The sequence below is a fragment of the Diceros bicornis genome, chromosome 13, assembly GCF_020826845.1.
Source record: "Diceros bicornis minor isolate mBicDic1 chromosome 13, mDicBic1.mat.cur, whole genome shotgun sequence".
Classification (NCBI taxonomy): Eukaryota; Metazoa; Chordata; class Mammalia; order Perissodactyla; family Rhinocerotidae; genus Diceros; species Diceros bicornis.
Window position 1 is genome coordinate 14,179,460 of NC_080752.1, and position 27,619 is coordinate 14,207,078.

Here is a 27,619-nt window from a genome sequence, read left to right on the forward strand (position 1 = left end):
TTTTTAAAAATTCTAAAATAAACTATTAATCCTTAGATCCTCATGACATTTTTATCTTTAACAGTCTTTAAAAAGTAATATCTACCATTCCAAATAGTGTCCAGAAGGCACACTTTAATCTATGGAAAGACCAGATATATAGACGGATATACAGAGAAGCCTATGAATACTCATATTTATCAAAAGCTTTGGTCAAGCTTTACAGAGGTATATATGTCAACAACATTAAGGGAACACAATCCCAGTGCTCACAGAAAGTTATAGCAGAGCTTTTCCAAAAAAGCTGAATAAATATTAAGAACATTTTTACAAACTCTTACAAGCTATTTAAGAAAAATTGAGGAAACACCTTCCCAATAAACTTAAGATTCCCTCAGAGCTACAGTACAGTTGTGTTGAGGTTAGGGATATGGGTTAGATGGCAACCAAGAACATTCAGCCTTTAATTCCAGGTTGCTTCAGTAAGTTCCTATGCTATACATGAGAATAAAAAATAAAAAAGCAACACAGTTTGGGCTAACGTGTTGAAGATAAGAACTTTGGAGTCTGGTTAACTACAGACTATGCTTCCTTTATGCTGAAAAGCAAAATGGTAGAGGGAGACAGATGGAGGATATTTCACATTTGTAGTGCTGGATTAGGCTATCTATTGTGTCTAAGAATAATTTCCTTCAGCGTACTCTTATTCTATCTCTTTTTAAAAATAATGTTTAAAAAATACTACCTATTCCCTAAGATGGCCAAACAACTGGCTCTGCTTTCATTTAACTGAAAGAAAAATATCTGAAAACAATTTCATTTTAGGCTTGAACCTCTATTTCCTGGAATCTCTAGTGTCTACAAGGATTTCTGTGATAGCACAGGAGCACAGTATGGATCTGATAGCTAAGCCTAGAAAAGGTCTTCAAATGGAAGGGGAAGGGAAAGAAGGGTAGGTGACAGACACAGGGGAAAAAGGTTGCTACAAAGTAGAGACAGATTTGCTATCCTTATTTCACTTCTTTTAGCGAAACATTTTACCTTTGGGGATTTTGAATTTGTTGTCTTTCTTATACCACAGGCAACCTTGTGGAGTATTCACAATTTTAACAGGGTATTCTGTCTCAGGGCAATCAAAAGCCTTCAACATGAAGTCTGTGGCTAACAAAAGAAAAAAGTAATAATTCATTCAGGTATTTCAACAGGATTCTCAGCAATCTGTTCTTGGTTTCAGAAGTCTAGATAACTTTTCTTTGTGGCAAAAATAAGCCAAATTCAAATGCTGGAGTACAACAAATTAGTAGAACAATACTGAAAAGAAAATTCCTTTGGCCTTGAACTAAATGAACTCTGAAGGTCTGTAACTTCCCAAAAATCGATTCTGATCTGTCCACATTTTGCTTCATTCCCTTTCTCAAAAACAATCTTAACTGTGAGAGGGACCCTTGGTCAGGATAATTGTATAAACCAATTTACAAATGAATCCATTTTTGAATGAGAATGTCTTTTACTAACCCTATGGGCATTTGAAAGGTTACAAAAATAGTTCTACTGGAACAAAGTTAAACTTGTCTTTTAAATTAATGAAAACAAAAATTGTTTCATCAATATGTAGGTGAGAAATAGCTAATTTAGGGAAAACAAGAATAAAAAAAGTACTTGCTATATTTATTGAAAAGAGCTAAGCTGTTTAGATACTTTATATATGTACTGTTAGATACATATCTGGAACTGAATTGTCTAAAATATGCAAGATTCCAAAGGTTTTTTTTTTTTTCCTCATTGAGGTTAGATTCACACAACATAAAATTAGCCATTTTAAAGTGAACAATTCAGGGGCATTTAGTATACTCACAATGTTCTATCTAGTTTCTACCTAGTTTCAAAATATTTTCATCATCCCAAAAGGAAACCACTATACCCACTAAGCAGTTGCTCTCCATTACCCACTCCCCCCACCCACTGCAACCATCAATCTGAGTTCTGTCTCTATGGATTTACCTACTCTGAATATTTCACATAAATGGAATCATAAAATATGTGACCCCTTATGTCTGGGTTCTTTCATTCAGCATAATGTTTTCAAGGTTCATCCATGTTGCAGCATGTATCAGTACTTCATTTCTTTTTATGACTGAATACTCCTCCATTGTATGTACATACCATAATTTGTTTGTTTATTTGTTCACTGAGGGACATTTGGGCTGTTTCCACCTTTTGGCTATTGTGAATTATGCTGCTATGAACATGCATGTACATGTATTTGTTTGAGTACCTGTTTTCAGTTCTTTTGGGTATATACCTAGGAGCAGAATTGCTGGGGAAAATGGCATTCTAAGTAAATTAGTTATATACAACTGTAACCTTGACCCAGACTAGTGGCTTTCTCATAGTTAGAAATGTTTTCCACTGCAAGCTAGGAGACAAACAGATCCACACATATATACCTATCTAGAACAAGCGTTCTTGAAATAATACTCTTTCTTTATGCAATGAAACATTTTGCTATTTTTCATTCTGATTTTTTTAATGCTTTCACAACTCATTATACTGTTCACAACTCATTATACTGATTTCACAACCCTCTGGTGGGTTGCAACCTGTAGTTTAAAAACATTAGAGCAAGATAATGGCAATTCCTAGAGACTAATGTGAAAGGATCAGCTATGATATACAAGAAAAAGCAAAAGCTTCAGAGAGTCCCAAGAGCTATGTTTAAGTCCTGTTTCCTCCATTCACCAGGGGAATAGTCTAGGACAATTCACTTTGCTTTTTTGAGCCTTGGTTTTCTCATTCGAAAAAGTAAAAAAACAGTAATGCCCACTCCAGAGTGTTACTGGGAAACTCAAATATGAATTCAAACGACACTTTGTAAAATGTAATGTACCATACAAGTGCTATTTGTTTTGTTTATTAGTACACAGATGAATTATGTATAATGATGTATAATGATGTATAATTATGTATAAATCACTGACCTATGTATTTGTTTTCAGCGGGAAGATGAAGATCTGGATTTAATTCAAAATTAGTCTTCCACAGTTCAGCCCAAGAGTTTTCAACATCTGTAGAGATGAAAAAACAACTGATGCAATAAACAATGCAATGTTCAGAATTCTCTTAATAACAAACTAGTTAACAACTGGCCTTCACAAATCAATTTTCGTTTCTCAGAAAAACTGTGAGTGACATATCCAGGCATTCTAGACTCTTGCTATTCAAAGTGTGGTCTCAGCAGCATTGGTATCACCTGGGAGTTTGTTAAGACATGCAGAATCTCAGACCCGACCCCAGAGCTACTGACTCAGAATCTGTATTTTAATAAGATCTCCAGATGATGCATATGCATACTGCAGTCTGAGAAGCACTTTTCTGAAACATAGTTCAAAACTCTGCCCCCAAACCACCAAGATAACAGGATTTTTTTTCACTAGCTAATAAATATGGATACAAATGTAGCAAAAAAAAAAATTCCTGCAAAGTAGTATAAATAATTTTCATCTGAAAGTAAACTTATAAAAATATTTTTCCCCCCAGAGGAACCATCAGACAAATTATAAAGGAATAAAAATTTCCAGGCGAGTCAGATATACCTAAATGTAGTACAAGTGTTAAAATATTTACCTTCCATACTATACTGAGTCCCAAACCATTTCTCCTTGAGGTCACATTTTCCCTCATTAGCACCAGACAGTAGAACAAGATTTGCTTTTTGAGGAACTAGCTGATTAAGGGCTTCAGCAATGACCTAATAAGGGGCAGGAGGGGGACGGGGTGGGGAGAGACACACATACAACAATAACAACTTTAACCTAATACATCTCTGTTAAAAAGGCAAAGTCACATCCCAAAGATCCTAGCATCTTGATGCTCATGGAACTATTTATCTATAGTCCATGAACACCCTAATTTATAAAACTTCATTAGTCTATCAACTGTTTCAAATATGTTTCTCGATAATACTCATAAACGGTGCTCATCTCAAATAGTAAGAGTACACTAGCAGAAAAAATAGCTAACATTTACTAAGCTTTTACTATATGCTATGTAGTGTTTAACGTACGTTATCTCATTTAACCCTAAAAACAACTCTAAGGTATACTTATTTTATAGAAAATAATACTCAGCTTCAGAGGTTAAAGGTTAAGTAATTTGCTCAGGTTAAAGATTATGTAATCTGCACAGAACAACACAGCTACAAGTAAGTGGCAAAAGTGGACCTGTAACCAAGTTTGTACATGATTCCAGAGACTATGCTCTTAACTGCTAGGTATTATACTACCTCATACCCAAGAATCAGTACAATGTTCCCAATGTAGGGCCTCCTTCAATAATCCTTCAGCTATGATAAGGACTAAACACAAGATTTTGTGGGTTAAATTTGAAACCCTAACTACCATTAAACAGCATTTCTTTGAGAAAAAACAACAAATGGTGGTTCAGAAAAAAACACTTGGAGGCCTGGGTACAACCATCCTAAGGAGACGACAAGAACGTGTGGTTGCTGTTTCTTCCTTTCCCTTTCCCTATCCTCTTTATTTTTTATTTTTTTTGTGAGGAAGATCAGCCCTGAGCTAACATCCATGCCAATCCTCCTCTTTTTGCTGAGGAAGACTGGCCCTGAGCTAACATCCGTGCCCATCTTCCTCCACTTTATAAGGGATGCCACCACAGCATGGCCTGACAAGCAGTGCGTCGGTGCATGCCCAGGATCCAAACCCTGGCTGCCAGCAGCGGAGCTCGCGCACTTAACTGCTACGCCACGGGGCCGGCCCCCCCCCATCTTCTTTAAATAGTAGTTTTGGAATACTCTATATCAAACTTTCTCAACCTCGGCATTATTAACATCTTGGGCCAGATAATTCTTTGTTGTCGGGTGCTGTCTTCTGCATTGTAGGATGTTTAGCTACATCTCCAGCTTCCACCCATTAGATGCCAAGAGCACCTCCCAGCTGTGACAACCACATGTCTCCAGACATTGACAAATACCCCCTAGGGGGCAAAATCATCCTTGGTTGAGAACTGCTACCTTAAATGGAGCAAAATGACTCATTCCCCAGGAGTAGTGGAGGAAAGACCCTCACCAACTATTTATTTGTATGTAACATTATCTCTAAGTCATATGTTTCAAATTCAGAGAATCTCATATTTTCCTTGTACATATTTTCAAAATGATTAAAATTTAATTGTCCAGAGTCTCCAACTGAATTAAAAGGTAAGCTAAACAATTCTGAGTATGCTTAGCAGCAAAAGCACATAATTCTTAGGAATTTAACTTTAACTCTTTTAGTAGATGTTTTAACACTTGAAAAATAGTGAGAATAGTACCCAAAAAGAGGACTTGATTTTCTCCTCATATTAAAACAAAAGCATACAGAAGAATCATGAAAAATTATCCATGAAACTATTGATATTTCTTCTGTTTAAACAAACAAAAAACTTGACTAAATATAACCAAGTTTTCTCCATTCCCACAGTTCTTAAATACATCTCTGCACTTTCTCACCCTCCTCTTTCTCTAAAAGTAAGTTTTAGAAATGGAAACCTCCTTACTTCTGGCTTATATTCAAAAAGAAGCTGGTCTCCGGTGAGGAAGTCCTGCAGGGGGTACAGCTGCATGTTTTCACACATGTTTTCCACATACTCAACTGGATCTGTCTGTAAAGAGGTAAAATTATTTCACACCAGAAATTCCCCATTATTATCCCTAATTTGCCACAAATGTAAATACTTTTTCTCTTTTTTAACAATGAAACCAAAAGATTCTGAACAGATATAACCAGATATAACTGCAGTTTAAGAATCTGATGCTCAGAATTCTAAGAAAATTTAGCCAAAGCTACCATTTTAAGGGCTTAACCTAACATCCCTCCTGTCCCCCATCCTGAGCCTCATAACACAACTAGGCTCTAATCATGTCACAGCCTCTTCAGGAGAGCAATTATAACACTGAATGTCAAATGCCCCCCATGACTGTGAGGTCCCTAAAGGCAGAGTCTTCATCATTTTATCACTACAGCACTATCACCTAAAAACTATTTGTAAGCATGAATCAGATCGATGTAGAAATCAAAATGTGTCATCAGATAAATGTCTTGATTTAACAAGTTATATTAATCAGTATATTACTTCAATTTAAAACTGAAAGAGTGACCACAAGTTCTCTAACCTATGAAATGGAAACACTTCTCTAGAGGAAAGCAATTAATTCATGCATTTATTGAACACCCAGATGCACAAAATCTTAAAACTGACAGGTTCTTCAGATACCAAGTAGTTCCAATCCTATGTTTTACAATGAGGAAATATACTCAGATTGACTGGGTGACTTGCCCAAGGTCACGCAGTAAGTGACAGGCAGAGTAGACACTAGAACTCAGGCCTCCTAATGTAGCAGCAAACACTGTTTCCAAAATACTACACATGCCCAGTCCTTTACCAGACAATACGGGTTATTCTCTCATCTAATGGAAGACAGAATAGAAGTGAAGGTTACTGCATTCACGGAGGAGAAATGAGACATGCATCCATCAAACTAGAGACCATAGGTATATGTTATCTACTACATTACCACATACAAATAGAACAAGGAAAAAGGAAAGATTTATTGTTAGCTTTTTTTGCCCTACTTCAGGAAACATTGCTGAATCACCAAGTTGAATAGTCACTAAAGTGCTATTATTGTTTAAAATGACTCCTCCTACTCTGTTCTAATTTTTTAAATTAGTTATTTTCACCAGCCACTTATTTATAAGTTAACTGCTCCAATCTAATCAGGACCCTGGGCTAAAAGCAGACCTTTGGTGCCAAGGCAATGGAAAAGGTACTATGAAAAACACTTAAATGCTATCCTTTAATTTTTTTAAATATTTAATTCACATATCCTAAAATTCACACTTTTAAAGTGTACAATTAAAAATGAAATAAAAAATAAAGTGTACAATTCAGTGGTTTTTAGTATATTCACAAAGTTGTCCAACCATTGTCCCTATCCAGTTCCAGAATATTTTCATCACCTCGAAGGAAACATCCATACCCATTAAGCAATTGCTCCCTCCTACCCACTCCCCCCAGCCACTGGCAACCGCCAATCTGTGTTCTATCTATAAGGATTTACCTACTCTGGATATTTCATACAAATGGAATCATATAACATGTGACTTGTATCTGGCTTCTCTCATTCAGCATAATGTTTTTAAGGTTCATCCATGTCATAGCATGAATCAGTACTTCATTTCTTTTATGGCTGAATAATATTCCAAAGTAGGCATATTCTAAATTCTGTTTAACCATTCATTCGTTGATGGACACTTAGGTTGTTTCCATTTTTTTGCTATAACGAATAATGCTGTTATGAACACTTGTGTACAAGTATTTGTGTGGACATATGTTTGCAATTCTCTTGAGCATATACCTAGGAGTGGAATTGCTGGCTTATGTGGTAACTCTATGTCTAACTTTTTAAGGAACTGCCAAACTGTTTTCCAAAGCTGCTGTACCATTTTACATTCCCACCAGCAATGTATGAGGGTTCTAACTTCTCTATAGCTTCTCCAACACTTGTTATTATCTAGCCTCTAATTTTTTTGTCTACTACAAACTCTCACTACCTTCCATCAATGTTACATTATTTCTGTTTTTCTGCCTACAGAAAAGCACTTAAACAGCTTTCCTCTAGTTCAAATAGTTGATTTGTGAGACATACTGAGTCCAAGTTCTTAGGTGAAATAAAAATTTTTTTTAATTTTTTAATTTAAAAAAACTGGCTTGCGAAGTTTGGAAAGGACATTCCTATTTGCCTTTATTGATGAAGACCAGAAAAAATCTGAAGAAAATACATTCCAACTTTGTTAATAAAAGAGAAACGTATAAAAGCCGAAATAAACAGAGCTGCCTGAGTTAACTAAGCAGTCCACGTAGATACGGACCTTTCTGATCTGTTCTGACTTTGCACTGATTAGGTTTTAATCTAAGACGTTTTAAAAACACGACAAGCATTCATGAATACTGCTAAAGGTGAAAAAAATGAGGAGCTACAAAATGGGGAGATGTCAGTAAAAAGATATCTTGAAATGTCTTGCCAAGAAGGAACCGGAGGAGCAGAAAGAAAGTGTCTCACTCAACCAATGCTAGAAAGCAGATACCCAAAAAAGGAATTTGAGTATCACTATGGTTGTAGTCCACAGTTCTTGATCCCACTCCTGCCACAGTTCTGGCCCACATGTTACCACCACAGCTGATAAGGACATGGATCAAAATCACTCCTCGTAAGGGGGAGGGCAGGACTTGTGGGTTCTATGCGTATCAATCTAATCTACAAATTATAGGGAGGACTGTTTATAGGACTCTCTAATGGTCAATAGTCATAGCAGTCTTTCTATTTTCATAGAATAAGATTTCTATCTCAATTTCAAAGGACTTCAAGTATATAGAGCAGATTACATAGGAATCAATAACAACTGAAAGCTTATCGCTTTTGTGACCTTGTCCTCATGTACTTAAGTCTTCTCTACTTAGAGTAGATATTCAGGGAATTGTTTCTGGTGATGATCCAAAAAGGCAGCTTTCAAGATGCTCTATAAACTGGCTCTAAATCAGGGGCTCTTAATCTAGGGTCCGCAGACATCTTCCACAAGATATCAGTGGACAAATTCAGGGAGGGGTGGTGGTGCATGAATCTGGTTAGGAAGAAATTACCTATTTATTTTCACTAACCTCTAACTTAGCATTTTTATTCAATTATGAATATAGACAACAAATCCCCATAGTATTAGCAGCATCTGTGACTATAACCAGTAGAAATCACAACATAGTTGTTGCCGATATCTCAAAATATCACACTCACTGCTACTTAAAATTATAGTAATTACTAGACCTTATTTAATATATTGATAAAGAGTCACAAATTACTATTTTTTACTATTTTGAATACTTCATTTCAGTATTACTTTGTAAACTACTGTATTTTATTTTACGCACTTAAAAACATTATTCTATGGACTATATAATATTTAACAGTATTATTTCAACGTTAAATTTCCCAATTGTGACAATTTTAGTGAGGTTATGTGAGAGAATACATTTGTTTGTAGCAGATACATGCAGATGTATGCATACATGCTAAAAACATTCAGGGGTGAAAAATCATGATATCTGTAATTAAATCTCAAATGCTTTGGGAAAAAATACATGTATACACACATATATACATATATAAGGGGGGAGAGAGAGAAGAAAGAAAATATGGCAAAATATTAACAATTGGTGAAACCAGGTGAGGGATATACCAGTGCTCATTGTACTAACTATGCCAACTTTTCTGAGAGTTGAAAAAGTTGGAGGGATGAAATATTATTCTGAGGAGGGGTCCACATGATTCAATATATTTCCAAAGGGATCCAAGGCACAAAAAGGGTTTAAAAAAAACCCCTGCTCTAAACTCACCTTTCAGCCTTATATAATACCCTCATTTCATATACCCCATGCTACAGACACAAAGGAAATTCACTTTTTCACAGTACCCCAGAGTTCCTTATTCATGTGCTTCCCATTGCTTAGAATTTATCCAAACTTTACTCATTTTTTTAACGCTGAACTCCACTGAAATTTACCATATATATGAAGCCTTCCCCAACCCTATTCTAATCAAGGCAAATGCTCTCCTGGCCCTAAAATCCCAAAGCACACAGTTTCTAATATTATATATGGCAATTACTACAGATTATCTTGTAGAATGTCTTCACAATATTTGGTTGTTTTTTTTTTTTTAATTTTTATTTATTTTTTTTTTCCCCCAAAGCCCCAGTAGATAGTTGTATGTCATAGTTGCACAGCCTTCTACTTGCTGTATGTGGGACACGGCCTCAGCATGGCCGGAGAAGCGGTGCGTTGGTGTGCACCCGGGATCCGAACGCTGGCCGCCAGCAGCAGAGCGCGCGTACTTAACCGCTAAGCCACAGGGCCAGCCCCGTGTCTTCACAATATTTGAATCCTTAAAATATCAAGTACCATAGCAAGCTCTCCACAAATGTTTATCAGAAAGATAGACACATGGATGACTACGTAGATAAATAATTGTCACACAACATGATCTGTATCAATCTGCCTAATCCTCTCACTGTTATTCAGTATAAATACTCAAAAACACAAGAGTTAATCTTCAGATGGCCTCAAGGCCATCTTGAGACTCACATGACAGAGAGTGGCAGAATTAAAACTCCAGTGACACTTCCAAAAAGAGAAACAATGTCCACACCAGTTTCAACTTGGTCACAAATAACATTCAAAAAAAATTTGACTTCCACTGGAAGTCATTACCTGTTCTTGGTAATGAAATTCATTATCCTCAATTTTCTGAATCTCTTCAAAAATTCTGTGAAAGAAGAAATTATAATAACTAGAAGACATTTAAATTTCTCATTAGAATCATCAGCAAGAAAAGAGAAGCATAAAAATAAACAGACTGGCCACATAAACCAAACCCTTAGTGTACATTCACATATAGAAGTATAAGGATATGGAGCCAGTATAGGAACTTAAGCAGGAAACACCTGAAAAACCATTCAGGCAGGACTAAAGCATGTCTATCGGCAACCTGAAGGCTAAAACATACAAGGATTGGCGTCTGGCCTAATTCTAATAAGTATATATTACCTTTTTTCTGGGCCTAGCTTCTGCAGCATTTTTAAATACTGGAAGACAGTATGAGCAACCTGAAAATAAAACATCTTATTATACTTTTGCATAAAGTGATATCTATATATTAAAAAAAACTTCACTTAAATTATTTACCTCATAGAAATGTTCATAACCCTCATCAGTCAATGTAATAGAAATGCTGAACACCGAGTAAGTAGAATTTTGCTCAAATCCTGTCTCACCATTTCCACCAAATAGCGCAAGAGCCCAGCACCTATAGTTAGAAAAAAATTAATCCAATCAATATCTTCAGATTGATAGTCTACAAATACTTCAAATTAACAAAATAGGCAGGCTTTCTATGTAAAATTTGGGAAGCTCAGTCTTTGATGCTAACGTGCTTTCCAACAGTAAGTTTAAAAGCACAAATTTTAAAAGCACAAGGCCTCCCAAGGATTGTAGTGCATGCAGGAATCACCAGAAGGAAATAATAGCTGTATTTATTTATTTAATGGAATATTTAATGGAAATATTAATATATTTCCATTAAATAAAACGTTAACAGTTTTATGAAGCCATAGTAATTTCTGTTGAAGAGAACTGTACAAACATTAAAATTAAGGTTGCTGGAGGCATTTCACTCATCTCTTTTTGAACCTGTCTCCCAGGAGAAGATTGACAACACTTCAGATACACCCCTACTTAGAAAGTCAAGTGAGCTCTGAGACTATCAGCTAACCTACATAGCTTGTCTAGGAAAGAAGCAAAGAGACTCTATCTTTTTCTGACTAGAATAATCCTGAAAACCTAAAATGAGGAGGGAAGAAGCCAGAATGAAGCATTTGAAATTTTAATAAAGTTCAGTAAGGTAAAAAGGCTGTGCATATCTCAAAGCATATTACATTTACTGCGTAAGACATATACAGACCTAATATCATTAGTTTATTCTTTCATAATAAACTTGCCCTTTCAGCTTTCTTTGAATGTTCTAGTACACATCAATGTTTTAAAGTACTTATTGACATTTCTCATCCACCTTTCCAGTCTTGAATTGGTATACAGAAAAATCAAACAATGAATTACTTTAACGTATCGGTCCTGATTCTAAAGCTATATTTCTATGCTTTGGCTAGGCAACTTAAACAAGTGCTTAAATGCATTAGGAAACGTTCTGCTAACACAGCTGCATATACTATTCACAGTCCCACATATTTATTATGATTTATCTGCCCAGTGAAGTTTTCATTCAAGGCTACCTTTTAGGTTGGAAATGCCTGGAGATCCACAGCATTTAAACAATTGACTTCCTTACTATTCAAATCTAAATTCTTGATTTAGAGCTAATCTTTTATGTAATTCAAGAATCTACTAGTTTAATTATGACTTTAAAAATTTTGTGTACAACTACTTCCAACACGGGCTAAAAGGTGGCTGCCAAGGAAATTTACAAATATAATATGGTCGTTAAAATAATCTAGGTTATTAAAGTGACTATAATTAAGCATTAGGTTTGATTCTAGGCTTCCTGGCAGATAAAACAAAAAGAGAAAAGAATAGGTTATATAATACTTAGTGTCTATTATTTTTCAGAGATTGCTACACTGAAAACACTTATTAATTGAATACTTGCTTTTTTCTAAGATAAGAAAGAATGCTGCCTTTGCCTTCATGTCCAACCAGCCAAGAGATATAATGAAGTGGCTTCACCCTTAAAAAAAAATAAGGTCAGAAATAAAAAAATTAAGGTATAAGTACACCAAAAAACCTTACTTCTAAGACTACGATATTTGAGAATATGATTATAAACTTATTCTCACATAAATTCCACTAAACATGAAATTATAATTTGTAGCCACAAGACTAAAACAGAAAACATGGTAAAATTTAACTTCCTCACCTGAAATCACTGAAAGAGTACAATCATTCCAAAATTTAAGGTGACTACTTGCACACCAAACTTAATTCTTTTCATGGGAAAATATTTCATTTTTGTTTCACCCAAAACAAAAATAACAGAGCTTCTGTATCATTTTAGAACCTAATACAGATACGAATGGCTCTGTAGCTGTAAAAGCTTTTAGTATTGCATCAGGCTCTATGATAAACTGAAATGTGTTGCTTTAAATGTCAGAAAATCTAGCCTGTAGTTTTAGTTTTTCCTTTAAGTAAAAGCATAATCTCGAGCAAGAGCCTTGACCATATTTTTCTTTTTCTCTTCACCTGCCTAATACCTACCCATAGTTTTCATGAAAATTCAATAACAGATGCAAAAATGCCTTATAATATAAAATGCCTAATAATAAACTTTAACAGTCTGAGTAGTTATATATGTTATTCAAATTGTTTTTTACCACTGGCTTCTACTATAATTTCAAAAATGTATTCCTATTAAAACAAAAATATACAGAAAAATCGAATTAGGAAATCTAAATTTTCTTAAATTTTAAAATTAGTTTATAGAATTTATTCAGTAAACTCTTAAAAGTCAAGATATAATATTATGATTTCAACTATGTTAAGCAATCCCCAAAGCCCATACAACATTGTTTAAAATATAAATTTGAATTACATCTATAGTAAGACTGATGTAGGGGAGCAAATCAGTTAAAGAATGAACCCAGTTAATTACACAACATTTGCATCTGAACAAGGCTAACTGTACTATATTTGGTAACTCTGAAGGGATAAACACGTGCTTCTTTCTAAAAAATGGCTCCCCAGGGGCTGGCAGAGTGGTTAAGCGTGTGCACTCTGCTTGGGCAGCCTGGGGTTCGCAGATTCAGATCCCGGGCACGCCCCGATGCATTGCTTATCAAGCCATGCTGTGGCGGTGTCCCATATAAAGTAGAGGAAGATGGACATGGATGTTAGCCCAGGGCCAATCTTCCTCAGCAAAAAGAGGAGGATTGGCATTGGGTGTTAGCTCAGGGCTAATCTTCCTCACACACACACACACACACACACAAAATATCTCCCCAAAAAAGCTTATTTACTGGGAATTCAAAATGACTCATGATGAATGTCATGTTAAAACAAATAAACAGTCTATAAAAAAAATAACTGGATGGAAACATAAAGAAATGTTAACAGTCTTTGAAAAACAGAATCATGGATGACTTTTTTTCTACTTTTTAGTAATTTTCAAGATTTCTACAATGAATTACCTTAGTAATCAATCAGAGGATAAACAAGGCTTTGTTAATTGAGAAAATAAGCATTGCCAAAAAAAAAAGGAAGACTAGTATATATAGTATAATTCCATTTCCATAAAAAAGATATATGTTTTATATTATTTTTTTTCTTTCTCTTTCTTTCTTTCTTTTTTTTTGTGAGGAAGATCAGCCCTGAGCTAACGTCCACGCCAAGCCTCCTCTTTTTGCTGAGGAAGACTGGCCCTGAGCTAACATCCGTGCTGATCTTCCTCCACTTTATATGGGACACCGCCACAGCACAGCCTGACAAGCGGTGCGCTGGTGTGCGCCTGGGGTCCGAACCTGGGCCACCAGCAGCAGAGTGCATACACTTAACCAGTGCGCCACAGGGCTGGCCCTATATTCATTATTTTAATGTCTGAAAGATATATATGAAACTATTAATGTTGGGTATATCTTTGAGGACAGAGACAAAGAAAAGGAGAAGCACAGCTTTACTCTTTTGTCCTATTTTAATATTTTACAAGCATGTATTATTTTTATAGTAAAAATTTAAAACAAATTTTTAAATGTGCATATAATGATTTTAACACTTTTGGGGACACTCTAACATAACTATACAATCAATATATATTACTTTTTCCTATATTATCCTTACACCAAAAGCACGTAGACAATACACATGTTCTCTGCTTTCTCACTGGAGGCATACCATTCTTGTTAACTTTATGGGACTTGAGCAATTGAATATTCTAACATATACGTGAAAAAAAGCATTTTTACTGAGCTTAAGCAATACACATTACTTTCCTTCCTTCTGCTTGCATGTGTGTCCTCACGGTTTTGTTTTGTTGATAATGGTTTCAAAAAATAAGTTAAATTTTTACCAGTTCATTAGCATTTGTTTCTAATTAGAAAAGCATTTGCAGGCACTGACTGATCCTTATCTTTAAAGAAATTCTTGGCCTATGCTATATTGCTCATATAAGATAACATAAATAAGTTGAAATGTTTTCCTAATTTGTATAAATCTGCCCTATCTCATTCCCAACTCATAGTAGTAAGTCCTTGAGATTTATGCTGTAGTCCTTTTCCAGGCTAAAAATTATTCAACTTTACTTTTGACAGGATCAAACTAAATGGTCACCACTGAGAAATACATCATAAGCTAATATATTTTTGTGCTCAAAGTACTAAAGAAAATAATTACAGAAGTTAGCACTCATGGGCCAGCCCCGTGGCTTAGTGGTTAAGTGCATGCGCTCCGCTGCTGGCGGCCCGGGTTCGGGTCCTGGGCGCACACGGACGCACCACTCCTCCGGCCATGCTGAGGCCGCGTCCCACATACAGCAACTAGAAGGATGTGCAGCTATGACATACAACTATCTACTGGGGCTTTGGGGGGAAATAAATAAATAAATAAAATCTTTAAAAAATAAAAAGAAGTTAGCACTCACACTAAGATATTTAATTTCAAAGACTCAGGAAAGGCAACCAGTTATAAGAAAATTCTAGTTTTTATACCCAAGAAGACATTAAATATACAGCAAGGCTTGAAAAATTCAGGAGTCCCAGTTTACCACATTACCTGTTTATAAAACCAGAACACTCAAATGTAAACCATTTAGCATGCTTTAAAAATATGACTCTCACTCAGTATCTAATGGAATAAACTTGCCCTTGAACTCTTACCTGTAATGTTGCTGTTGAGGAGGAAGTGCCCATGTGATGGTCAGAGCATGAATTTTTCTGATTGGAACAACTAAACAAAAATATTTTTCAGAAGAACAGATATAAGTGTTTATCCATAATTTTTACTATGTTACACAAAAATTTTTTTAATTCAATATACTACATCCTCCAATAAACAGGGGAAGGTTAAATACAATGCAATTATTATTTCAAGCTGCCAATTTTCCAATTTGAATAATGCGATTTTCATAAATTTCTTTTCAATTTGGTTTCACAAGTAGAGAAAGCATGGATAAAAGAACTATTAAAATATGAAATGCTCCTAAAGATGGATCCCTTCTTGCAAGAAAGGATACAGGACTAGGAGTCAGGAGACCCATGGTCGAAATCCAGCCCTACCCTCTCTCTTGCTATATGTGTTTACATGACCTTGAGAAAATCACTTGCCTTTAAATCTTTCTTTCTTTTTTTTTTTTTGGTGGTGGTTGTTGTTTTTTGTGAGGAAGATAAGCCCTGAGTTAACATCCATGCCAATCTTCCTCTTTTTTTTGCTGAGGAAGACCTGCCCTGAGCTAACATCCATGCAGATCTTCCTCCACTTTATGTGGGATGCTGCCACAGCATGGCTTGACAAGCGGTGCGTCAGTGTGCGCCCGGGATCCGAACCCAGGCCGCCAGCAGCGGAGCATGCACACTTAACCGCTACACCACAGAGCCAGCCCCACCTTTAAATCTTTCTGAATTTGTTTTCTTATGGTACAGTGAGTGGGTTAGGCTGAAGTGCTCTAAGATTCCTCCCAGGGCCGGCCGCGTGGCTTGGTGGTTGAGTGCGCGGGCTCCGCTGCTGGCAGCCCGGGTTAGGATCTGAGCGCGCACCAATGCACCGCTTCTCCGGCCATGCTGAGGCCGCCTCCCATGTACAGCAACTAGAGGGATGTGCAGCTATGACATACAACTATCTACTGGGGCTTTGGGGGTAAAAAAATAAATAAATAAAATGATAAAAAAAAAAGATTCCTCCCAGTGTTATTATCCTATGATTCTATGAAGAGAACATCTAAAGCCAGAAAGAATACAACCAAAAATAAGCTGTCTCTGGGAAGATTCAGCGTAGATAGAATGGAGCCAGCAGCAGATAAAGGGTGTGACAAAACAATCATTGATCAGAGGAAGGGAAGAGGAAAGAGACTGGCAATACGGCGAAGGAGGAGGAGGAGGAGGGAATACCTAGGCAATTAGGAGAAAGAGAAAAAAATCTGCTGTGATAAAAAGAGCAAGGAAAGAGAAAGGGAGAATTAAGAATGTTTCTGCAATATTCACTACGGGCAAATTGTTAAGTAACTTATAGCATAACCATGTAATGGCTCTTTGGCAGTTATTACAAATATAATATTAAATGAAAAAACCAAGAGACAGAAGTATATGTATTTTATAATCTCAACTACATTAAGAAAATATACCTATAGAAACTCAAAAGGAAATTTTCCAAAATGATTTCTCTGGGTGATTTTTCCCCCTATTTCTTTACACTTAAAATTTTTCTTCATTTAACAAAAATTGTTTTTATAATGAAGATAAAGGAAATGATTTCCAAACTGTTTTCCCCTCTTCTATCTTTCTCTCTTTAAAGGCAAAAAAGAGCAGAATATAGATAAAATGAAATAGGAAAGAAACAAAAAACCAAAGAACAAAAAGAACAAGGGAAAACAGAGAGAAAGCATGAAACAAACTCAGGTAGCAGCAGGTCCCAGACCAATCAATCTGCTGCTAGTTAGTGGCCTGCTATCCGTCACTAATTGAATCTCCACTGTCCATCTACTCCCTTTCCAACCCAGCTGTACTTTCTGTTCTCATTTTCAAAGAAAATTGGCAGCCTCAATTAAGTTTTAGAGAATGTGCTCAAGTTATTTCAAACAGTTTTAAACCTTTGGTTCACGAACCTCTATAAAGTTTGTTAAATGCTGGTGTGTCAAATGGATCCGTTAAATGGCCAAAGTTTGGTTTGGGTAACCCACTGAAAATAAAACAAATACATTAAAATTTAATTGGCAAAAGTGTTTATAAGCAGTATCTTTAGGGATGCGTAACTGATAGGTATTTATAATCTAGTCTACATACTCCTGGCTGAAAAGCATTCTAGGCATAAACGAATAGATGGCAACAAAGCCACAAAATCCTAAATAACCCATTCTTAACCTCAGTCCCAATAACTCAAATACCTTTAAAACTCACAAGAGATGGAAAACAATGAATTGACGAGACCTCTCCTCCCAATATTTACTGCCTCTATCAGCCCCATTCAACTTCAGTTCTCTTCCTATACAAAGCCATTTTAGAAAGAAAACTTATAGAGATATAAGATATATAAGCAGAGATATTTTTTTAATTCAACAAATATATATGGGGTGATTATTAGGTATAAAGCACTATATTAGGCACTGTGGTATTTAAAAGACATGGGCTCTCCTAGAGGCTTCAAGCACATCTGGTTGAAGATATCATTGCTAATATTTCTTCTAAAACTGGTCAACACAAATTAGTATTAAATACCTAGAAGACTTCTTAACCTGTCTGATTAAGGAACCAAAGTTATTAGTGAATAATATTTAAGAGAATTTTAAAAAATGCTTATCAGGGATTGATAGGACCTAATGAATCCCTCTATTCAACATACCTCTGATTTTATTAGTAAAGTTTCACAGTAAAACACGTTTCAATCTGCCATTTGACATTTCCATAGCTCACACTCATTTCTTATCAAAACAAATAAAACAATTCCACAACTTTGGCATGGCTTTCATTATCTTTACATACATAAAAAGTACTGCTAATTATCAATGGAAATTTACATAAAGCCAAGATAATGATAACCACTCAGTTGTTATTACTAATTATTCTAATATTTTTAAAGCTAATTTTTCTTTCAAAAATTTAAAACAAATTATGTTTTAGAATGAGGAACTAGAAAAAGTCTAGCTTACTCACCTGATGCAAGAAAAAAAATCTGATTTCATTTATTTTACTAAAATGCAAACTGCTAGGAGTGGGAAGAAAGAAAGAATTGCTTCAGAATTAAAATTTTTGTATTCTTTGTAACAAAAATGTAAGAATAAAGTGTCTTTCTTTTTTTTGTGAGGAAGATCAGCCCTGAGCTAACATGATGCCAATCCTCCTCTTTTTTTGCCGAGGAAGATTGGCCCTGGGCTAACATCTGTGCCCATCTTCCTCTACTTTATACGGGATGCTGCCACAGCATGGCTTGACAAGCAGTGCGTCAGTGTGTGCCCAGGATCTGAACCCGCGAACCCTGGGCCGCCACAGCGGAGCGCCTGCACTTAACTGCTGCGCCACCGAGCCGGCCCCCTAAAGTGTCTTTTAAATATTAGTATTATTGTGATAAATTTGAGATGGACAAAAAATAGTAGCTTTCTGAACTGGAACCCTATATATAATCTCTAATAAAAGATTATTTGGTTCAACCAAATGAAATAGACCTTTCAGGCAGTATGGAAAGTCAACCATCATCTACAAGATTATTTCTTTTATGGGGAAAAGCATTCCACATTCCAAACAACTGACTTAAAAAACAAACTTTCAGGACACAATTTGTTCTAAGGCAGGGGTACAAGCATATACATATATTCTGCCTCTCAATATAATACTTGCTTTCACATCACAGTTTCAAACACTCTATACAGTAACAGAAAAGCTCTGAATAAATGTAAAAGGAGGCATAAATTCTTCAGAATTACTGCTTACTATAAGTTTACAAGCTTATAAATTTTGAACTACAGCAACTGTGGAAACTTGGGTTCTCATCTTATTTTTCCCACTCCATTGCTGTAGGAAACCACTTTAGGTCTTAATTTAATCACCTGTTTAAAAAAAAAAAAAACCACGAAAACCTTTGGACCCATACAAGAAGGTATGGCCGCTTTAACTCTAAAGGCATATGATTTATGAAAATAAATGTCTTACTTGTTTGGTATCTGAGAGAAGATTTCAGTCACCCACTTTTCCAAAGTATCCAGTGTTTCTTAGGGGGGAGGGCAGGAAGGAGACAGGGAAATACAATGTTGTTATTCCAGGTAGAACATGCAATTAGATTTCTCACAGATCTTTAACTATAAAACAAAGGGATACTTTAATTTGGGCATTACTTGCCACTCTTAACCAGTAATGAGTAACAGGAAAAATAGCAATAGTCAAGAAAACCTTAGGACACATACAATTTGTTAGACTCCTTTATTTCTACCTGGTAAAGTTAGAAAAAGCACACAAGTAAAAAAAAAAAAAAGTTTTTGTTTATCATTAGGCTAGTGTGAAGGGCCAAGAGATAAGAATATACCACTCATCTTCCTACCCCATTCCAAAACTTGCTTCCTCTAGGAAGGTTTCTCCGAATTAACCCACACTACACGGATCCTTCTCAGCATCTCATCAGTACTTTTATACTCCATTTATTTTACACTAATTTATACTTGCTGAGGTTTTAATCCACAAGTCTTCTTCTTAGGTTTCATATTCTATGATTTCTATCTTCTGATTTTTTTCTTATATTTCATAAGAAATTCTTTTGAAATTTCTAGTAAAACAGAAGATCTAATTGAAAAAGGAAACCTTTTATCTTTATCCCAGTGACTCATTACCATCATTGGATAGTATTTGTTAGTTCCACCAGACACATGAGTTTCATTAATTCTCAAATGAGATGCCCAAGTACATAAAACACAAGTTGCAAATTAGACTTATCAAGTTCTGAACTTATTCTATACTATTTATACAGATATTTCACTCTTAAATGGTATAATAAATGCTAAAGCTCCAAAAATCAATTGAGTGTAGATTGTACGAGGTTCTCTTATCAAATATCTGGGGCTTATTTTAGAAATTTGCAACAAGCACTAATATGCTCTTATATTTGTCATCACAGAGAAAGAGACTGTAAAAGAAACAATACCTAGTTAAAGAAAAATGCATGTTCATGACAGATTTAGAAACAAAAATTAAAAATTATAAATTACATACTGAATATGGAATTGCCTATTTTAACAAATGTTGTAAAAGGAATCGAGAACACATTTGTAGTTTGAACAAAAGACTCTACCATACCTTATCCATAACTTTAAATTCAAGTCAACTTTAGTGGACTAATTTTGATCATAAATGCAAAAATGTTTTATATTTAAGTGCTAAGCAGCTCTGATCTTAATTTCGACAATAAGAGAACAAAATTTTATAAAAAGGAGAATCACGTTCGGGTGAGAGGATTACTTTTTCAAAAAGAAATGTGCAAACTATAAGGTATGTCAAAAAGGAATAGTTCAGCAACTGACTGACTTTGAAAAACAGCGTAAGGAGACTGAAATGCAAAGAAAACAAAAGAAAGCTACCATGATTTCTCTAATAAGAAAAAGTTAACACAAGTTATTGAAGATAATGATAAAAGGAGGAGAAGAGTAGAGGTATTGATCAGTATTTTACATTTAAGATACTTCTGCTATCAGCACCATGAGGGATTTCAATTAATAAGCCCATTTTACTAGACTCTATGTAAGGATGAAAAGACAGATATCTTGCCCTATAAGAGTTTATGATCAACATAAATTAAATGCAAAACCAGAGATAACAGAGGCAGTAGCTGAATGTGGCTTAAAAGACCAATTCATGACCTATTAGTACGTTAGTATGCTTACACACTTGCCTAGAGACAGGACATATATCTATAAGAGAAAAAACATTTGCCTGAGAATCACACGATTTTGTGCTTTCCTAAGCTTTGCCACTTGCTATACGACCTCTCCAAATCCTGATTTCCTTTAGTTCATATTAGGGTCAAGCACTAAAGTAATTAACAGTGCACTGCAACACTGATCAAAGTAAACAAATCCTAAGAAAGCACTACTTCAGAGTAATTCTAAGGGCCATAATAGATAATATTACCTTTGGATTGAACCACTAAAGTCATGTAATGAGCAGAGTAGTAACGCATCCAGAATTCTCTCAATCTAGCATGTGTATCAATACTATTCCTTTTTGGCTCATGTTTCAGAGTCTCAGCGTTTCCTGTAAAAAGATGAAAAAGATTATAGAAAAAACTAAGTTTACTTGGTTAAAAATCTCTACACCAACAACACATGCTCTGCTACTATACATAGCTAATGAAATAACCCAAGTGACTCAAGAATATTGAACCAGAGTGTAATAATAATATCAGTATAAGACAAAAATTCACAAGAAACAATTCTGAATAAGGAATTAATCTTTCATTGGCAATGTCTTAACAACAGTAATTGTCTTAAACTTCCTTTCTTAATAATTAGTCTAGTATTGAACTCAGGTTTTATCTCTGAATTATTTTCTTTTTTTTTTTTTTTTTTTTTTTTTTTTTGTGAGGAGATCAGCCCTGAGCTAACATCCGCCAATCCTCCTCCTTTTTTGCTGAGGAAGACGGCCCTGGGCTAACATCGGTGCCTATCTTCCTCCACTTTATATGGGACGCCGCCACAGCATGGCTTACCAAGCAGTGGGTCGGTGCACGCCCGGGATCCGAACCAGCGAACCCCGGGCCGCCGCAGCGGAGCGCGCGCACTTAACCGCTTGCGCCACCGGGCCAGCCCCTATCTCTGAATTATTTTAATAATATTCTCCATAATTCTTAAAAATAAACCACATAAAGAAAGGACGTCATATAAAATGTGTATAACTGTACAAAATATACAGGGAAGCAAAACATCCTTTGAATGAAGTGCCATTTAGATCAACTTATCCCAGATTCTACTTATGGTCAAGAGGATTAATATGAGGCTATAAATGAATTCTAACACTAAGAAAAAGCAGACACCATTTAAACAGTTTAGCAGTCAAAAATTAGGTCACAGCTCAAAAACTATTAGAGAAATCATTGTTGAATCTCTGTTGATAAATGGAAATGTCAGGATAGGGTAAAGCACAGACTTTATAATCAGATAAAGAGAGGTTCAAATCCCACATCCACCACTGTGATTTAAGCAAATTAAATAACTTCCCTGAGCCTGTTTCATCTTTAAACGGGGATGATAATGGTACCCAGCACATAACACTGGTAGTAAATGAATAAATGCAATAATTCATGTAGTGTTAGCAGAGTACCTGGCACCCAGAAACCATTCACAAAATTCTTGATATATTCTTGATATATCCAGTGTCAGAGAACCAAATATAGACATACTTTAACCACTTTTTATTTGAAAAGCTACCTACCTACCTTAAAAGGTAAAAGGTTCTCAGCTACCCTACCTTTATAACCTTCTATTCTTTACCAACTTTTCATATTCTCAATCTTCCTCAATTAGAAAATATGAAATATGATGAAGTATTTAGTATCTTACCCCAAAAAAATTTCCCCATAGGATGTCCAGGTCTAGCAAGGCTTCCAAACAACATTTCCTTTCGGTTTGCATCAGAAGGTCTTGCAAGTTGATACTCTGTCAGTTTTAAAGAAATACTTTTAATAAAATGAAATTCAGTATCTGCTTTATTACTGGAAATTCAAGCTTACAGAACTGAAAGAGGAGAAGTCACAAAAATTAATTTTATGAATTATGTGTTATAAGACTGAGGTGATCTAAGCCAGGCTCTATGACTTAACATATTCTGTAACTTTTTGCGTAGTCAATTCACCTTTCTAGAGGTTTTCCTTTATTTTCAAATGAAACAGGGTAGTTAATGATCTGAAAGTTTCAACTCTAGGACACTATGTCCAAGATTTTACTGATGAAAGTACTAATAAAATGTTAAATCAAATTCTTGATTATCTGGGAACTTTGTCATATATATTGTTTACATTTCCCCCAAAGCAAACTATGTTGGTAATAAAATATTAATGGTTAAGAACAATTGCTTTCAAGTCAGAAATATCTCAGCTAGAATTCAAGGTTTGCCATTTACTAAGCTGTACAATCTTGAGGAAGTTATCTAACTTCTCTGATTCTATTTCTGCATCTATAAAATGGAGTTACTAGTATCTAGTTCATAGGATTCTTATAAGGATTAAATAAGATAAGATATTTTCCTTTAACAAATATTTACTGAACATCTACTATGTGGCAGGTACTACAAAATTAGTTGCTGGAGGTAGAAATGTGAATAAAAGGGACCAAGTCCCTGCCCTCAAGGAGTTTACATTCTAGCAGGAGAGACTAACAATAAATAAACCAACACATAGATTCTAAACATAATGTCAGTCAGTGATGGGTGCTATAAAGAAAAATAAAGCTGGGTAAGGGAAATTACAGTGATGACAGGGTGATCATAGAAGGCCTCTCTGAAGAGGTGACAAATGAGCAGAAACCCAAACAAAGTAGGGATAATGTCATAAGAATATGTGGGGGAAGTTTTCCAGGTATGGGAATTACGAATTCAAAGGCTTTAAGACAAGAAATAGCTTAATGAATTCAAAGGCAGCAATGAGGCCAGTGGAGTTGTTTAATAATTGAAGGAGCTTAGTTAGAGCCCAGTAGAAAGTACAGTTTGCTATGGCTAAGTGCTACAACACATAGAGTATTATGAAAATATTTAAGGACTATCATCTAACCTAATTTTGTCTTATTTTTGTGTATGAATTTATTTTGGGGGATGGGCTCATGGAAAGAGGTTTCCCAGGGAGTGACTCAAGTTGAGCCCTGAGGGACAAACTGGAGTTTTTTAGGGAATAGAAAGGGAGGGAGAAATGGGAGTGTGCAAAACATTCTAAGGAGAAAAACTTAAAAGAGATAGAGAATATGGCACCACTGAAAAACAGAAAGAAGGTCAATATGGTTGAACAACGTTCAGAATCAAAGCAGAGGCAAGATATCAGGCTGAAAAGATAAAGAAGAAATAATTTTTGAAAGAGCCTAGTAAGACCTCTGGGAAGCAGTATTGCATGTGTAATAGTACAGATCTTAGTATCATACAGTCATTATTGACTTTGGATCCTCAGTGAAATGACTGATTCTGGGACTTTGGGTTAATTACTTAACCCCTCTAAGCCTCAGTTTCATTATACGTCAAATAAGGATAATGGGGATAATAACAATCACAATAATGCATGCAATAAGTGCTCAATAAATGTTAGCTATTATTATTTATCATAGGAGTAATGGTAAGGCATTGTAGATGTTTAATAAAGAGAGTGACATTATCAGATTTGGACTGTAAGTTGATTCTGGTTGTAAATGTGGAGAACGGATTGAAGGGAAGCAAAAGTAGAGATAGGAAAACTGATTAGGGGCCATCACTGTTATACTTGGTGAAGAGAGTGGAAACTAAAGTGGTGACAGTAGGGATGGAAAGAAGCAGAAGTAAGCATATTCAATAAAATACTTCAGTTATGAGCCATAAGTCTAAATCAAATATGAGACAGTAAAAAATATATATATAGCTTCAACAGAGTAAATAAAAAAAAAAAATCTCTGTAAAAAATATGAAGATATGGCTATAACACAGGAGAAACAACTCCACTAAGTATAGTAGGTTGAATAATGGCCCCCAAAGATGTCCACATCCTAATCACCAAAAACGATGAATATGTTACCTTATGTGGTAAAAAGAACTTTTGCAGGTGTAATTTAATTAAGGATCCTGAAAAAGAGAGATTATCCTGGATTATCTAGATGGTCCCAATGTAATCATAAGTGTCCTTAGAAGAGAAAGGCAAGAGGATCAAAGTCAGAGAGAAGATGTGAGGATAGAAGCAGAGGCCAGAGAGGAGAGAGGACTCCACAATGATGACTCTTAAGATAGAGAAAGGAGCCATAGCCTAGGAATGTAGGTGGTATCTAGAAGGTGGAAAAGACAAGGAAACAGATTTTCCCTTGGAGCCTCCAAAAGGAATGCAGCCCTGAGGAAATATTTTAGACTTCTGACCTCCAAAAGTTTAAGAAAATAAATCTGGGTTATTTTAAGCCACTAAGTGTCTGGTAATTTGTTACAGCAACAACCGGAAACTAATAGAGTAGACATGTAAACATATCCACGAAAACTGATTTAGGACCCCCTACAACTGATAAAAAAAGAGTATAAATATCTGAACAGTTAGAGAACACACTCTGCCATTTGATTAGATAAAAAAAGGCTTTGGCGGGCCGGCCCCGTGGCTTGGTGGTTAAGTGAGTGCGCTCCGCTGCTGGCGACCCGGGTTCGGATCCCAGGCTCGCACCGACGCGCTGCTTCTCTGGCCATGCTGAGGCCGCATCCCACATACAGCAACTAGAAGGATGTGCAGCTATGACACACAACTGTCTACTGGGGCTTTGGGGGGAAAAAATAAATAAATAAAATCTTAAAAAAAAAAAAAAAAAAAAAAAAGGCTTTGGCCATATCTTCAATCTCAATCACTAAGATACACTATGTAAGCAATTACACATATTTACATGAGAGCATGAACTATCATTAAAATAAAGATCGAATTATTAAGAATAATTTTTTTCTCTATAATCTTCTTTAAGCAATAAATTAATCCTATTTTAAAATCTACCCTGTGGACATTTACATGAGCTTCTCTTATTCAATGTATTGAAGAAAATTGTAAAACATTGAATAGACCTATCTGCATTGTGCAAATAAATGCTTATAAATGTAGGTGTATAACCACTCCACTGAAAGATTAGACGAAAAACAGATTGTCAACGCAGGGCACAGTGATAAAGTAATGATGTTAAAACTAGGTAATAAATTAAAAACCCAAGAAAGAGAGAATCTCTTCCATAAGCAGATGGAGAGGAATAAAGGAAAAGGAAAACGAGAAGATAAGAGTTTCCAAACTGGCTAATGAATGATAAAGTAGGTTATTACACCAGTTACAATGTAAGAGCTCCCTCATCTCCCTAATCTCAAGTAAATCCTTCATACTTAGAAAGGTAAGTGACTAATGATATATACCTAGCTATTTGGGTCAGATCACAAATTGAAATCTAGGTCTCCTATCATCAAAAACAAACAAATGAAAAAAACAAAAAGCAATGCCTTTAGCTTAAGTTCCTTTTAAACTAAAACAACCTATTGTATGTGTGTGTGTATGTACATATCATATATCACATATGATATTTGTGTATAGGTATCTATTTCTGCATAATATTTCAAAATAAAATATATTCTGGTTTAACTTGTGAAATTGAATTAGAGGTTTAATTTTTTAAACACTGATTTCAAACCACTCTAGAAACTGTATGAAGAAAAACATACTTGAAAGCATTTAAGACACAGAGAATAGTTCCTAGGTCTCAAAAAGTAGGAAAGGCTTTTAGAGTTTTTTTTGGTTATTCTGGTTTTTCATCTACTCAACAAATATTTATCTGGGCTTAGGATAAAACAGACACTGTGACAAGCAAGTAAGAAAAATAAAGAATATAAATGCTTGATCACAAGGAGCTACTAGAGCTGGGAGGAATCTAACTCCATCCCACCCTCTTTTACAAATAAATTGAGGGCCACAGTTAGTGACATTTCTATAAGTAAAACACAAGTCTGGTCGATTCCAGACAGATGGCTCTTTCTAGCCATCTGCAGTTTAGTCAGCCTAGTGAATGCATTAAGTCATTATTAGAGCTAGACACTGAATCAAGCCAAGGAGGAAAATGCTACAAAAGGAGAAGTACAGAGACTTGCCTTTTCAGTTGCTGCAAGCCAAGCCTAACCTATACAAACTGGGTCTCCCCAAGTATAGTATTACATGTTTCTAATGCTAAAATAAAGCAAGCAGGGTTATTCTACAGTGGTGCTATTTATTGATACACTGTAATTAAGAGCTATTTATAGCACAGCTCTATAATGAAGCCTCACCCTATATAAGCACACAGTTTTTCTCATGATCTTCATTCTTTAAATCCCAAAGATAAGAAAGATAAGAAAAGATAAGAAAACTGCCAAAAAGTAAAATTAAATGCATTTTATGCTCAGAGATTTAGTTTCTTTGTCCATAAATATATCACAATTGTTTTCAGAACTACCGAAATTCAAGCCACAAAGCACCTACACATATAGGTAACGAAGGATAAGCTATTTAAAATATCACGATGGTACTTAAAATAAAGCCTCAGAGAAAATGTCTCTTCAAGCAAAAGGAGTATGTAAACTTTTAACGTTTTAACACTCAGTATTAGCTTTAAGAATTAGGCTCTGGTCTTGCAAAAGATTAG

The 27,619-nt window shown here is 35.4% G+C and overlaps 1 protein-coding gene across 2 annotated transcripts in view; it reads right to left on the minus strand.

Annotated features, from left to right (window-relative positions):
* Positions 1 to 27,619, minus strand: part of NRDC (nardilysin convertase) — a 107,914-nt gene that overhangs the window by 14,277 nt on the left and 66,018 nt on the right. For both annotated transcript variants that reach the window (XM_058552382.1, XM_058552383.1), the window contains 13 exons: positions 22,832 to 22,927; positions 21,405 to 21,527; positions 19,440 to 19,497; positions 17,402 to 17,475; positions 15,462 to 15,531; positions 12,248 to 12,325; positions 10,771 to 10,891; positions 10,633 to 10,691; positions 10,297 to 10,351; positions 5,533 to 5,637; positions 3,604 to 3,727; positions 2,958 to 3,044; positions 1,021 to 1,140 (listed from right to left, as the gene is read on the minus strand). In XM_058552382.1, the coding sequence (XP_058408365.1) occupies positions 1,021 to 1,140; positions 2,958 to 3,044; positions 3,604 to 3,727; positions 5,533 to 5,637; positions 10,297 to 10,351; positions 10,633 to 10,691; positions 10,771 to 10,891; positions 12,248 to 12,325; positions 15,462 to 15,531; positions 17,402 to 17,475; positions 19,440 to 19,497; positions 21,405 to 21,527; positions 22,832 to 22,927 (1,170 nt within the window). The remainder of the gene's footprint in view (positions 1 to 1,020; positions 1,141 to 2,957; positions 3,045 to 3,603; positions 3,728 to 5,532; positions 5,638 to 10,296; positions 10,352 to 10,632; positions 10,692 to 10,770; positions 10,892 to 12,247; positions 12,326 to 15,461; positions 15,532 to 17,401; positions 17,476 to 19,439; positions 19,498 to 21,404; positions 21,528 to 22,831; positions 22,928 to 27,619) is intronic.